This window comes from Hemicordylus capensis, chromosome 16 (assembly GCF_027244095.1).
Source record: "Hemicordylus capensis ecotype Gifberg chromosome 16, rHemCap1.1.pri, whole genome shotgun sequence".
NCBI classification, from domain to species: Eukaryota; Metazoa; Chordata; class Lepidosauria; order Squamata; family Cordylidae; genus Hemicordylus; species Hemicordylus capensis.
The window spans coordinates 16895929-16909263 of record NC_069672.1 but is presented as its reverse complement, the minus strand read 5'-3'; the positions used below and the strand labels follow the sequence as shown (position 1 = coordinate 16909263).

The 13335-nt window shown below is 64.2% G+C and overlaps 1 protein-coding gene across 14 annotated transcripts in view; it reads right to left on the bottom strand.

The window, feature by feature from the left end:
* Positions 1 to 13335, bottom strand: part of HSPG2 (heparan sulfate proteoglycan 2) — an 86168-nt gene that overhangs the window by 12805 nt on the left and 60028 nt on the right. For all 14 annotated transcript variants that reach the window (XM_053280703.1, XM_053280709.1, XM_053280707.1 and 11 more), the window contains 22 exons: positions 12651 to 12802; positions 12145 to 12274; positions 11164 to 11318; positions 10492 to 10630; positions 10014 to 10168; positions 8966 to 9107; positions 8655 to 8806; positions 7754 to 7892; positions 7213 to 7364; positions 6840 to 6972; positions 6395 to 6546; positions 5963 to 6104; positions 4741 to 4881; positions 3974 to 4108; positions 3554 to 3735; positions 3101 to 3293; positions 2621 to 2800; positions 1827 to 2087; positions 1080 to 1254; positions 774 to 871; positions 202 to 468; positions 1 to 113 (listed from right to left, as the gene is read on the bottom strand). In XM_053280703.1, coding sequence (XP_053136678.1) covers positions 1 to 113; positions 202 to 468; positions 774 to 871; positions 1080 to 1254; positions 1827 to 2087; positions 2621 to 2800; positions 3101 to 3293; positions 3554 to 3735; positions 3974 to 4108; positions 4741 to 4881; positions 5963 to 6104; positions 6395 to 6546; positions 6840 to 6972; positions 7213 to 7364; positions 7754 to 7892; positions 8655 to 8806; positions 8966 to 9107; positions 10014 to 10168; positions 10492 to 10630; positions 11164 to 11318; positions 12145 to 12274; positions 12651 to 12802 — 3488 coding nt within the window. The remainder of the gene's footprint in view (positions 114 to 201; positions 469 to 773; positions 872 to 1079; positions 1255 to 1826; positions 2088 to 2620; positions 2801 to 3100; positions 3294 to 3553; positions 3736 to 3973; positions 4109 to 4740; positions 4882 to 5962; positions 6105 to 6394; positions 6547 to 6839; positions 6973 to 7212; positions 7365 to 7753; positions 7893 to 8654; positions 8807 to 8965; positions 9108 to 10013; positions 10169 to 10491; positions 10631 to 11163; positions 11319 to 12144; positions 12275 to 12650; positions 12803 to 13335) is intronic.

Sequence of the window (13335 nt, the reverse complement as noted above, 5' to 3'; positions counted from 1 at the left end):
CTTGGTCCAGGTGATGTCCGGGACGGGGAAGCCGGAGGCCAGGCAGGGGAAGGCCACCACGGAGCCCGCGCTGACCTCCTTCACCTCTGGCGGAGCCGAGATCTGGGGGACAGCTGTGGGGGGAGCGAAGAGAGGACGGGCTCGTGAGCGGGGTGTGGGGTGTCCCCCCAGGCCGGCTGGCTCAGCACCCCGGGCACTTACACTGGACATGCAGGATGACGTGGGACTGGACCGCGCCCACCTCGTTGGTGGCGGTGCAGCGATACTGCCCGGCGTCGCTCGGCTCCACCCGCTCGATCTTCACCATGCCGGCGCTCACCAGCACGTCCGGCCGCAGCCGTCCCCCCACTTTGCTCCAGGTGACCTGGGGCTTGGGGTCCCCGAAGGCCAGGCACTCAAACTCCACCGCGTGGCCCACCAGCACCGTCTGCACCGACGTCCGGATGTTGATCATCACCTTGGGCAGCCCTGGCCAGAGGGAGGGAGAGGCAGGGAGGCCGTGGGGCTGGGGACGGCACCCCGGCCACTAGAGGGGAGCCCCCGCGGCGGAGACCTGGTTCCGTTCTGCCCCGAGACTGGCCTGTTACCCAGCCCAAGGCCGCAGAAGAGGGTGGGCTACCTGGGGGAATGTGTGGAGATGGACCAGCAGAGCACCGGAGCACCCGCAAGGGCAGCTTCCGTTGTGGAGGGGCTGCCTGTGCCCGGGGGTGGGGGGGCAGGAGGGTCCTCTGAGGGAGCCGAGAAGGGGCCTCTGGCTGCTCAGCTGCACTTACTCTGGACAACCAGCCGGGTGCTGTCCTGGGCCTGGCCGGTGGCGCCGCTGACCCGGCAGACGTAAACCCCTTGGCTGCTACGGTCCAGCTTCTCGATCCTACAAGGAAGCGGCTGAGAGACTTGGGGGGCCCGGCTGCGGCAGAGGCTGCCCCCCTCCCACCTGGCTTGTTCCCAGCTGCCTCCTACCCTCCGGGGGTAGGGCAGCCCCCCAGCACAGCCTCCCTCTCCTTAAAAGGCACCACTGCCTTCCCACCGCCACACACTCTCCAATGTGGGGCAAGGCTCTCCCCACAAGACCTCCATACCGAAGCACTCCGTTCCTGATGCTGTGGTGGGGGGGCAGCTCCCCGTCCTCTTTGAACCACTCGATCTGGGCCTGGGGGGCTCCGGAGACAGAGCACACGAACTCCGCCGTCCCCCCCACAGCCTGGGTGTCACTCCGTGGGATGACCTGGACAGACAGGGGGACTCCAGCCGGGCCTAGAGAGAGAGGGAGGGGAGAGAGGGGGGGGTCTCTCAGCTCTGGGGGGTCCGCTGGAGAGACCTCGCTGGAGGCAGACCTCACCTGGGAGACGAGGCCCCATTCGGAGTGCCACGTTTTAAGAAGGATTTAGGCAAATGGGAACAGGTTGGCCGTCTAGATTTGCTGGGGGGTGCTTTAGCTCTGGGTTCCCTGCAGTGAGAACCTAGGGGGCTGGCCAAGATGGCCGACAACATCGGAACTTAGGCAGCTGCCCTATACTGAGTCCGACCATTGGTTCAATCTAGCTCAGTATTGTCTTCACAAGCTGGCAGCGGCTTCTGCAAGGCTGCAGGCAGGAATCTCTCTCAGCTCTATCTCGGAGATGCTGCCAGGGAGGGGACTTGCAAGAACCTTCTGATGCTCTTCCCAGAGCAGCGGCTCCATCCCCTGCTGAGGGGAATCTCTCCCAGTGCTCACACATGCCGTCTCCCATTCAAATGCAAACCAGGATGGACCCTGCTTAGCAAAGGGGGCCATTCCTGCCGGGTCCCTCAAGGCGGCTCCCCACCCCGCCCTCCGCCCCACTCACCATGCACCTGCACCTGGGCCAGCGCCTCTGCGGAGCCCACCCGGTTGCTGACGAGGCAGCGGTAGGTGCCCGCGTCCTGGGGCGTGGCGTGGCTGATGTGCAGGGTGCCCTCGCGGACCGCCACGCCTCCCGAGAGGCTGCCCTGGACCTTGCTCCACTCGTAGCGCAGAGGCCGGGTGCCTTGGGCCAGGCACTGCAGCTGCACCGCCTCCCCGGCCTGGACTGAGGCCCCGTCGGGCAGGGTGGTTGCGTACGGCGGTGCTGGGGGAAGAGCGGGGCGTCAGAGGGAGCCGTGGCCCGAGGGGCTCTGCTTCGGAGGTGGGCCGGGCCTTGCCACAGCCTCCCTTCCTCCGTGGGCACGCGAAGGAGACCCACCCCCACCCCGTGCCCCCAAACAAACCCACCCCTCACTTCCTCGCCTCTGGGAGGCCCACTCCTCCTTCACAGGCGTGTCGGGAGTTGCCTGATACTTTCCGTCCCTCTTGCTCAGGACTGGCAGCACGGACTGGCAGCAGCCCGCCAAGGTTTCTGGCAGAGGAGGGTCTCTCCCTGCCCTGCCAGGGGATGCTGCTGCTGCTGCTGCTGCTGCTGCTGGGGACTGACGCTGGTGCCTTCTGCATGCCAAGCAGATGTTTTTGCCACTGAGCGATGGCCCCATCCCTTAAGAGGACTACCTTGCTGCACTCCCCTGCCCTTGCCCATCCAAATGCAGAGCAGGGCAGACCCTGCTTAGCAAAGGGGGCCACAAGACCATCTCTCGTCCTCCCCGCACCCGCCACGGCATCATCCCTTACTTTCAACATCGAGGACGATGAAGGCCTCTGTGAAGCCGGCCGAGTTGGTGGCGTTGCAGATGTACTGCCCGGAGTCCTGCTGGGCCACCCGGGGGATGACGAGGGTGTCGTTCACCACCTGATGCTGCCAGGGCAACGGAGCCCGGAGCTTGGACCAGTGGATGGCGGGAGCCGGGTCGCCTGGGCAGCCGCGGGGAGGAGAAAGACGGGCTGGGGGCCAGGTCCAGCGAGCAAGCCCGAGGCCAGCAACTGCGGCCGCTTCGCACGGACCCACTCAACCATTAGCCAGGGAGCCCCCACTGGCCCCCAGGCCTGACCACGGGCAACATGGAGCGACCAGGAAGGCCCCCTCTCTTCCTGAGCCTGCCCCCTTTCTGCCCCACGCTGCCTCTCCCCCCCAACCCCTGGAGGCCCCGCCCACCAGGAGACGCAGCCTCCTCATCTGAAGTGGGGCCCGCTGCCCCCCGGCGCCCCTCTCACCTGTGGCCGTGCAGTGCAGCCGCGCCGTCTGCCCAGCGACCACGGTCTGCGTGGGAGCCACTTGGATCTCCGGGGCCCCCGGCCTCCCATGGACGGCCTCCACGCTCACGTCCACCTGCGCCTCGGCTGTGCCCAGGACGTTCTGGGCCATGCAGACGTATGTGCCAGCGTCTTCGAGCTTGGCGGACAAGATCTGGGGTGAAGACAGCAGGGGGTTGAGGGGCGCAGCAGGGTGGCCTGAGAGCTGCAAGCAGGGCTGGAAGGAGACTCCCTGGGCAGCATTCCGAGATAGGCTGCCTCTAGAAATGGAGGTTCCATTGGCCTCCCATGGCAAACGGCTGCAGCCTAACGGGCGCACCGCAGGGGTTTCCTCTGCAGCAGTCCTTTGGGCATCAGACCCGCTGCTGCCCTCCCCCCCCATCTCTTGCCCACACCCCACTTCTGAGGCCCCACCTTCAGAACCGCGCGGCTCTCCAGCGGGATCAGGGTCTGGTGTTCCACCTTCTGCCGGACGCCCAGCTTGCTCCAGCGCACCAGCGCCCGGGGCTCTCCTGTGCCTAGGCAGTCCAGGCTGATGGACTTGCCTGTCTTCACCTGCACGGGGCCCTTCGGGACCACCGAGACGGTAGGCGGCCCTGGGGGGGGGGCGGGGAGGAGGAGGTGAAGGAGGTGAAGGAGGGAGCCTGTGGGGCAGCATCCTGGCAGCGAGCCCCGAGGGGGAGAAGAGCAGCCGCCAGCAGCGGGACTCTGAGCTCCGCCCGCAGGCGCCGCCTTGGCCTGGGACCCGCCGGGCTCTGGGCAGCGCCAGCCCCCTGAGCGGAGAGGGGCCGGCTGCCTGGGGAGCGCCCCCGGCCCTCCCCCTCCGCCACGCACCTTGCACCATCAGGTTGACCACGCTGTTGGCTGTCCCGAAGCGGTTGGCGGCCACGCAGTGGTAGGCCCCCTGGTTCTGGGGCTGCGCGCTGGAGACGGTGAGCACGGAGCCGTTGGGGCTGACCTTCACGTTCTCTGCGTCCGGGGAGGGAAAGGAGAAGAAGCCCCCTCAGGCCAGGGCCGGGCTACGGTGGCCCAGCGGGCGGAACGACACCTGCCCACCCCCCACCCCCCGGCCACAACGCATTGTGGGGCAACAGCAGAGCTAGGCTGAGTCCCCTGCCCCTGGCCTCTAAGCTCGGGGGGAGATTTGGGCAGGCCCTCCTTGCTGGAGGGTAGTAACAACCTGCCCGCACGCTCCTCCTGGGGTTTGGGCGAACGACTGTGACTACTACTCCGGAGAGTTACACACGGCTCTTCAACCAAAGTCCTCAAAGCGGTTGATGTCGAAAAGCGAATACGACATCACCGTGGCCCCGTCCCCAAAGGGCTCGCCATCCAAAAAGAAACCCACGGCAGATACCAGCCACCGCCACTGGAGGGACGCTGGGCTGGGGACGGAGGCGGGCCAGCTGCTCCCCCCCTGCTACATACAAGGGAGTCGCCACTTCCAAAGGGGCCTCTCTGCTCCATGAGCCAAGCGTCTCCAGGAGAGAGGGTGCTGCTCCTTGGCCTCTCCTCCCGGGGGTGGGGGGTGCTGAGCACCACCCCAGGCGTCTTTCTCAGCCGGGCTCCGGCGCCCAGACGGGGAAGAGGAGCCTGCTTGCCTTCCAGCTGGTTCTTGGGCAGCTTCCAGGTGATCTCGATGGGCGGAGTGCCGCCGTTGATCCGGCACCGGAAGGAGATGTCGGCCCCTCTGCGCACGGCCGTGCTGTGCGGTTCGATGGAGATAACGGGCCGCGCGAGACCTGTGGGGGCAGGGGGGGGGGGAGACCCAGAGCCAAGGTGAGGCGGGCGCGACGGAGCCCCCTTCCTGCCTGTCCCCGCTCCGCAGGGGAGCCGCTGCTTTGCAGGCAGAAGGTCCCAGGTTCGATCCCAGGCAGGGCTGAGAGGCGGCGACCAGAAGGAAAGCCTACACGGACCCTAGACAGGGACTAGTCCTCTTGAAGGAGTTAGGCACACCCCGTTATGAAAACGGAGCTGACTGAATTCCTCCATAAAATGGGAGAAGTCCAAATCAAGCTTCTTTTTGCCGGGGGATTGAGCTGACTTGCTTGTTCTAGGTGGTGATTTATATTATATTATCTTCATGGCATTAGCCGCCGTTGTGCTAGCCGGCTATACAGATTTTGCTCTAGAGTGCTGTCTCTTGCCACTGAAGAAGACTCCTTCTTGGGCGGAAAGGTGTTTGGCAGCTGACAGCAATACAACAAGATACGGATGTCGACGGAGACAGGATACGCTCCCCCCTCCCCCGGCAAAAAGAAGATTAATTGGGACTCCTCCCATTTTATTGAGCAATTTTCAGAACTTTTTAACCTCTATAGAGACTATTTTGTGCTCATGCTACGTACACAGATGTGATTTTAATAACGGAGTGTGCATAACTCTTAAACAGGACTCTGCCCCTTAAGAAGAGAGTTTTATTGTAATCAAAGTGTGTGTGTGTGTCTCTGGATTTCAGGCAGGGGTTTTGCCCAGCCCTATTCGTCACATGTTCTTTTTGTGTCGAATCGGGCTGACAAAGACCCCTGCCTGAAATCCGGAAAAGCTGCTGCCAGTCAGTGCTGCCAATACCGAAGAAGACGGACTAAGGGTCTGACTCTAGACAGCAGCTGTTCATGGGACAGGATTGCCGTTCAGCGGCGGAGCCTGTGCTCTGCTTGGCAGGCAGAAGGTTCCAGCTTCCATCCTTGGCAGCATTTCCAGGCAGTGCTGGGGGAAACCCATCTGGAACCCTGGAGGGACTCTGCCAGTCAGTGTAGGCCGTACTGGTCTGAGCTCAGGAGAAAGCAGCTTCCCATGCAAAGTAGGAAAACTCAGACATACGGGTAGCAGGGCTGGTCCTGGACCGGACGGAGACCAGGAAGGAAGCCTCCTGTGGGCTGGCATCCGCCCCGCCCCCGCGGCACACGTATTCGCCAGAGTCCGCTGGGGTGAGCTGCATCAGCCGCAGCTGGGCGCCAGAGACCTGCGTGCCCAGGAGAGAGGGTTGGAGGCGGCAGTCGCAGGGCAGAGACCCTCTCCCTCTCCGGCTGCATACACCAGCCCTCCGGGCAGAGCACACAGCCACCAGCGGGGCGGGAGGCGAGCCCTACCCGGGTGGGGTGTGACAGGCAAGCAAGGCGGGAGGCGGCTTGACCGGCAGCCGAGCTCCCCACCGACCCGCGGCGGCTGCTGCTCGGGCTGGGATCCCGGCTGTCTGTCTGGATGGTGGGAGCCATCCCCCTCCTCTCCTCCTGGGTCTGCCCACCTGCTTACCCGGTGCTTGGCGGGCAGAGGCGCCCCCCGCCGAGACCACGTGAAGGTGGCCTGGGGCTGGCCCGGGGAGAGGCACGTCAGGTCCAGGCTCTGCCCTTCCTCCACCAAGGGCGAAGAAGCCTCGATCCGCAGAGGGGCAGCGCTTCCGGGACCTGTTGGGGGGAGGCAACGCCAGAGTCAGGGAGCAGGGGGTCTGTTTGATGGGGGGGGAGGAGGAGGAGATCTGGCACGCGCGATCTCTCCATCTCTCGGTCATTCTGATGCCCCCTGACGTGTGCATCTCGAAGCGGCGGCACGGAATTGAAACACAACAAAGAGAAAGCAAAGTACAAATAGTTGAGATTTCACAAGATAAACAAAAACTGCTCTCCAAGGCCAAGGAGGTGGGACGCCTGCTGGAAGCGGGAACGGCAATGCAACGCTGGGGCTCGGCCCACTGACCTACCTCCGGAAAGGGTATCTTGGATGGTGACCACCAGCGCGGCCTCCTGGGTGGCGGCAGCATTGCTGACGCGGCAGACGTACTCGCCAGAATTGGCCGAGGAGACCTGTGGGATGCGGAGGCGGGTGCCGGAGACCTGTCCGCGGGGGGGTGGGGGGGATGGTTAGCCTGGGTGCCAAGCCAGCCCTGACAAGAAGAGGGGGGCCTCCTGCCAGTCTGGCTTCACAAAGACCGGCCGGTAGCTGGAGGCACAAACCACAACCCTCCTGGGGGCGGAGAGAGCGGAAAAGGAGCGCCCACGGCCCACCTGGCTCCCCAAAGACCACGGATGGCGGGGGAAGCAAGTGGACCTGGGAGTCTGAGCCCGCCTCCATACCTGGTGGTTGTCTGGGAGGGGGCCTCCCCGCTTGAACCAGGTGACCGTAGGGTGGGATTGGCCAGCAACCAGGCAGTTCAGTTCCAAGGTCTGGCCTTCAGCGAGGGACGAGGAGGAAGACTCAATCCTCACTGGCGGGACGACCCCGGAGGCTGTTGATGGATATGGGAGGGGCCCTGTCAGCTGGCAGCAGGGACGTTTCCGGGCTAGGACGCGCCCCTCTGCCTTCTTCCTGACCTCCAAGTCACTGCTGAACTGCCCCTCCCTAACACTCCTTGTGCTAAGTCCCAGCACCTGTTTACACCACCTGGAGTCACACCAAATGCATGAGGAGTAACAGCCACAGGAAGAGCCTTGCTGGATCAGGCCAAGGGCCCCTCTAGGCAGCCTCCTGCCCCAGGCAATGGCCAGCCAGAGGCATCTGGGGGGCCCACAAGTGGGGAGGAGAGGGCCCCCTCCTGTTGGCCTTCCCTCTGAGCACCCAGGATCCCTGTCCCCACGCCCAGCCGAGGGCACAGCAGCCAGCCCCCAGAGCACCTACGGTAGGCAGAGCCGGAGCTGCTGGGGATGGAGACGATGACGGAGGCCTCCAGGGGACTGGTGCCGTCGTTCACGTAGCAGACGTACTCGCCCGAGTCCGCCACCGAGGCCTGCAGGATCCGGAGACGCGATCCGAGGATCTGCTCGTGGTGGGGGGAGGAGGAGAATAATGGGGAGACTGGAGGAATCGGTGGCTCCTTACATGCCTGGAGCCGACGGAGCCCCCACCCCACAGATCTCGGGCAGGGGGCTGCTTGGATGGCCCGGAGTTCCTTCCCCTGAGTTCTCACCCCAGATCAGTCCAGCTTTCCAGTGAGCATCCACAAAGCATGCGGGGGAGCGGGGGTGTGTGTGTGTGTGTGCATCTGAACCCAACCTAAAGAAGGATTCCACTACTCTTTCCCCTTTTAACATCATAGGAACTGAGGTGGCTGCCATATACTGAGTCCGGCCGCCGGTCTCTCTAGCTCAGGACTGTCTTCACAGACTGGCAGCGGCTCCTCCAAGGTTGCAGGCAGGAGGTGTCTCTCTCAGCCCTATCTTGGAGATGCTGCTGCCAGGGAGGGAACCTGAGACCTTCCGCATGCCCAACAGGGCCTCTTCTGCCACTGAGCTGCGGCCCCCTCCCCAAATAAAGTTTCAGGCAGGAGTCTCCCCCAGCCCTTCTTGGAGATGCTGCCAGGGACTTCCTGCCTGCAAAGCAGATACTCCCTTACTGGGCAGTGGCCCCATCCCATAAGGGGCAGATCTTCTAGTGCTCACCTGTCGCCTCCCCTCCAAATGCAAACCAGGGCAGACCCTGCTTAGCCAAGGGGACAATCCACGCCTGCTGCCACCAGACTAGCTCTCCTGGTGCAGCTCCCCCCACCCCACCCCCAGCCACCTCTGAGGGGCCCCCTCACCTGGCTGTTGACGGGCAGGGCCCCTCCTCGCTTGTACCACATGACCCGGGGCTGTGACTGGCCGGCCACCAGGCAGTTCAGGTCTATGGTCTGTCCCTCGACGGCGGAAGCAGAGGAGGTCTCGATCCTGATGGGGGGAGTGACCCCCACCGCTGCAAAAGCCAGAGGCAGGAAGTTCTGGGGCGGGCCCCTGGAGGGTGAACCCCAGTAAGTGGCGCCCCCCACCCCACCGCCGCTGCCCCACACAACCCCTCCTCCCACCCAGCCCCATTCAGAGCAACAGCCCTGCAGAGGCCAGAAGCAGCGCTTACCGTAAGAGGAGCCCTCTCCTCCTCCCTGGATGGTGACGATGAGGGAGGCCTCGTGGACGGCCGTGCCGTTGCTGACGCGGCAGAGGTACTCCCCGGAGTCCGCCGCTGAGGCCTGTGGGATGCGCAGGAGGGGGCCCGAGACCTGGGCAGGGGGGCGAGGCAAACCAGGGGTGAGCTGGGGAGGAGGGCGGCACGCCCCAGCCCCCTGGATTGCTGCTCCCTGTAAGATCTCGCGCAGTCTTCACACCGAGTAATGCCAGGGGCTTTCTCCAAAGGCGAATGAATGCAGCTTTGCCAGACTGAGGTTGGTGCGGGGGGAGTGTTCCCTCTGACAGGGGTGCCCAGATGTTGTCGACTACAACACCCAGAATCCCCAGCTGCGATGGCTTTTGCTTGGGGGTTCTGGGAGTTGTAGTCGACCCAGGAAAGCCACCTGTCTGGGAAAGCTCCAGAGTCACAGAGCACTCAGCCAGGTATTTTCACGGCACAAGAAGCCCGCCAAGTGACCAGAGCAGATGCAACAGGCGGGCAGATTCAGCTCACTCCAGCAGGCGGAAGCCTCTCTGCAGAGTCACGACTCAGAGGTTCCCACAGCCCCCTCCTCACCTGCCTCCTAGCCCCGCACCCAGAATTCCCAGCCAGTCCAGGGCAAACCCCCAGACGACGCACCTGTCTCAAATCAGGCCTTCTCGCCCGAGCGCCTCTGCCCCTTGCCATGCAACTGGCACCTCTTGGATGCTTGAGAAATGCCAGGCGTGACTCTTCCTGCTGTTGATCCAGCATCTGTTTACCTATCGCATTTATATACTGCCCCAGATATAAAATCTGGGTGGCTTACAATTAAAACCCAGCAGCAGCAGCAGCAGTTGAAACGGGAAGTCATATGAAGCAGATTCAAACAACCACCCACAGATCTTCCAAGCATTAAAAACCCCAAGGCTGATAAAGCGGGTGCCTTTTCAAAAGCCAGAGGTGGCTGAATGGGACAAGGAGAAGCAGCCGGGAGAAGGGCCGTGGGGAGCAGAGCGGCCCTCTCGCCGGGCATCACCTGGTGGCTGGCAGGAAGGGGCCCTCCGCGCTTGTGCCAGGACACTCGGGCGTGTGGCGCTCGGCCGGCGACGATGCACTTCAGGTCCAGGGTGTGCCCCTCGGCCGGAGAGCTGGACGAAGACTCGATGCGCACAGGAGGAGTCACGCCGGCCGCTGGAGGAGTCACGCCGCCAGAGGGAAGAGTCAGCAGCCAGAGAAGCCAGAGGCCTGGCACGGGGGCACCCCCTTTCCCTCCCTCCCTGTCCAGCTAAGGATCAAAGCGGACACGATGCGGGAGACCCACGCAGAGGCCTCTCGGCGCTTCTCTTTCAGCCCCAAAGCTGGCTCAGAGGGCTCCATCCAGGACACCCAGACTGCCCCCCCTGCTCCCACCTCCCCTGTCCATTGGGGCACCCAGGCCCCTGCCATGGGGCGGCACCCAGCGGTGGCAGCTGCGGGAGACGCCAGCAGGCCTGGCACGGGCACCCCCGACTTACGGAAGGAGTCAGTGCTGCCCTGCTGGATGGTGACCACGACCGAGGCCTCCTGGACGGTGGCGTCGTAGCTGACGCGGCAAACGTACTCGCCGGAATCTGCCGGGGTGGCCTGCAGCAGCCGCAGGCGGGACCCAAAGGCCTGTAAGGGAGACGGGCCCTGTTTTCACGGCTGCGGCCACCTGGGTAAAGAAACCCTGGCCCGGGAATGAATCCGCCCAGCCTGCGCCCCAAAGGAGAGCAACCGCTTGCTTTGAAGGCGTGGGCGGATTCGATCCGCTGGCTTTTACCTGTGCTGGTCATTAGACCACAGCACAACAAAAGCGCGATCGACACAAAGCGCACAACACCGCCTCCAGGTCACACAGCGGGACACAAGCCCACCCCGATACTAAGGAAGGGCAACTTCCGTGCCTGTTGCCGTGGCAAAATGGACAATGCCGCCAGTCCTCCTGTGCACCTTTGGGTTGGAAAGGCCGGGCAGATGCGTTTGGAAACCCAAGCGAGCCACCGGGGGGGGGGGGGGCAGCAGGGCGGAGCTCTGAGACTGCGGCACTGCTTCCACGGAGGACAGAGGCGGGGGGGGAAGAAGCAGGGGGGATGCCAGGAGGACGCCCCCCCCAGCAGCAGCAGCAGCGGGCCAGCTCCCCCCCTGGGCACGCTGGGAAGGCTTACCTGGTGGCTGGCGGGCAGAGCAGACCCCCGCTTGTACCACGTCACCGTGGCCTGCTGGTGCTGGCGGGCCAGGACACAGTCCAGCTCCAAGGTTTGCCCTTCGGCGACGTGAGGGGAGGAAGCCTCAATCCGCATGGAGGGAGTGACGTCCAAGGCTGGGGGGACCCGAGTGAGAGCCAAGTGAGAGGCAGGATTGCAGCTCAGTGGCACAGCCCCTGCTTTGCACACGGATGCCTCCGCGCCCCCCCCCCCCCAGCCCCGGCTCGAGCCCTGAGGTCTCCATGCAAGGCTTGGAGAGATGCTGCCAGTCAGTGCAGAGCACACTGAGCTAGTTAGAGGAAGAGCCTGACTCTAGAAGGCAGCGACCCAGGGCCCCCCTGCCCCGCATTTCCTAGTCATTGGGAAGGGCTGATCATGTCTGGTGGTGGGTTTCAGGCCACCTCTGTTTGCTTCCGCGGCGTTTGGCTTGGCTGCTTTGATAGTATGGTTGATGCAGCTGCCAAAGGCTTGTGAGCCAAAGTGGCCAAGGCACTCAGACAGAAATGAAACCGGCAGAGAGACGGGTCCGTTTCCTGGGCCACTCTGAGCACTGTGGAGAGCAGCGGAGCGCAGGGGAAGAACATCTCCTTGGCATGCAGAGTCCAACCTCTGGCGGCATCTGCAGGGAGGCCTGGGGAAGACCCAGACGGATGGCCCTGCTGCTGCCCAATGCACACTGAGCCCAGAACTAGCCGGACAGAGGGAGCTGCCGTCTACCGAGTTTGACCCTCAGCCCCGCTACCTCCGTATTGCCTGCACTGACCGGCAGTGGCTCTGTGGGGTTGGAGACGGGGGCCTTTCTCAGCCCCACCTGAACCGGCAGGGATGCAAGCAGTCCCCCCTCCCACCGCCAATTTGGGGGCAGGCAGCTTCTGAGGCCGCCCAGGGCCAGGACTCCGGGCAGGCTTGGGACCAGCCCCAGGCCGAGGGGGCCGCACTTACTGGAAGAGGAGGCGGTGCTGCCGACAATGACGGAGGCCTCTCTGATGACGGCGTCCAGGCTGACGTGGCAGACGTACTCGCCCGAGTCAGCTGGGGAGGCCTGCGGGATGCGCAAGTGGGAGCCAGAGACCTGTGGGGGGCGGGAGACACTCAGAAAGCCCCGCAAGCCCAGGCTGGGGAGGGGGAGGCCACCCGCTTGGCTCCCAAGAGCCCTCCTCCTGCTGACTTGGCAGAGGCCCAGGGCTCCTGGGGGCTCCTGGGGGCACCAAGGAGAGGAGTCCCCCGCCCACAACCGCCACGCTTCCTGCACGAAAAAGCCTCCCCCGCTTCCGCCGTTCCTGCCAGGGAAGAAGAAGATGCTCTGACCGCTGTCACTCTGCACCTTTGGCATCCGAGCGAGACCTCTTGGGATCCCCGGGAGTGGCTCAGAAGGTGGGGTGGGGGACCCCCAAGAGCGCCTGCCACCCCACCCCCCACGGCCCAGACCGGGCCAGGCCCCCGCTTACCTGGTGATGGGCCGGCAGGGCCCCGCCTCGCTTGTACCACCTGACCGTGGCCCCTGCCTGCCCGGCGATGACGCAGTTGAGGTCCAAGGACTCCCCTGCGAACAGGGAGGACGAGGAGGACTCGATCCGCACGGGAGCGGTGATGCCGGCCGCTGGAAAGGCAATGGGCCTCCGTGAGGGGACTGGTGGGGGGCAGAGCAGGAAAGAGGGGGCCTTCCCCCACCCCTTGCCCGGAGGAGATGGTGCAGTGCTTGGCAGGAGGAAGGGAAGGCCAGGCAGGTGAAGCCCCTCTTTTCGATCGGAGGAGAAGTGCGCTGAGGAAAGAGAGACCAGGAGACCCCCCCCTACTCCTGGGGGGGCCCAGCAAGTGGGATGACCCCCCCCACATCCTCCATTCATGTTCTCTGAGGGACGCCTTTGTTCCTCTACCAGTAATTCCCCTCTGGACCACCCCAGACCAGACTGGTGGCGTTGCCAAAGTTGGTAACCAGAGGCCTGATTCATACCGTCATTCGAACCCAGGTTTAATGTGGGCAGGCAACCAAAGCTGGTCTCGTGGCAGCAAGCAGGAATGGTCCCCTTTGCTAAGCAGGGTCCAGCCTGGTTTGCATTCGGAGGGGGGAATGACATGAGTGAGCACTGGAAGAGATTCCCCTCCTCAGGGGATGATGGGGCCGCTCTGGGA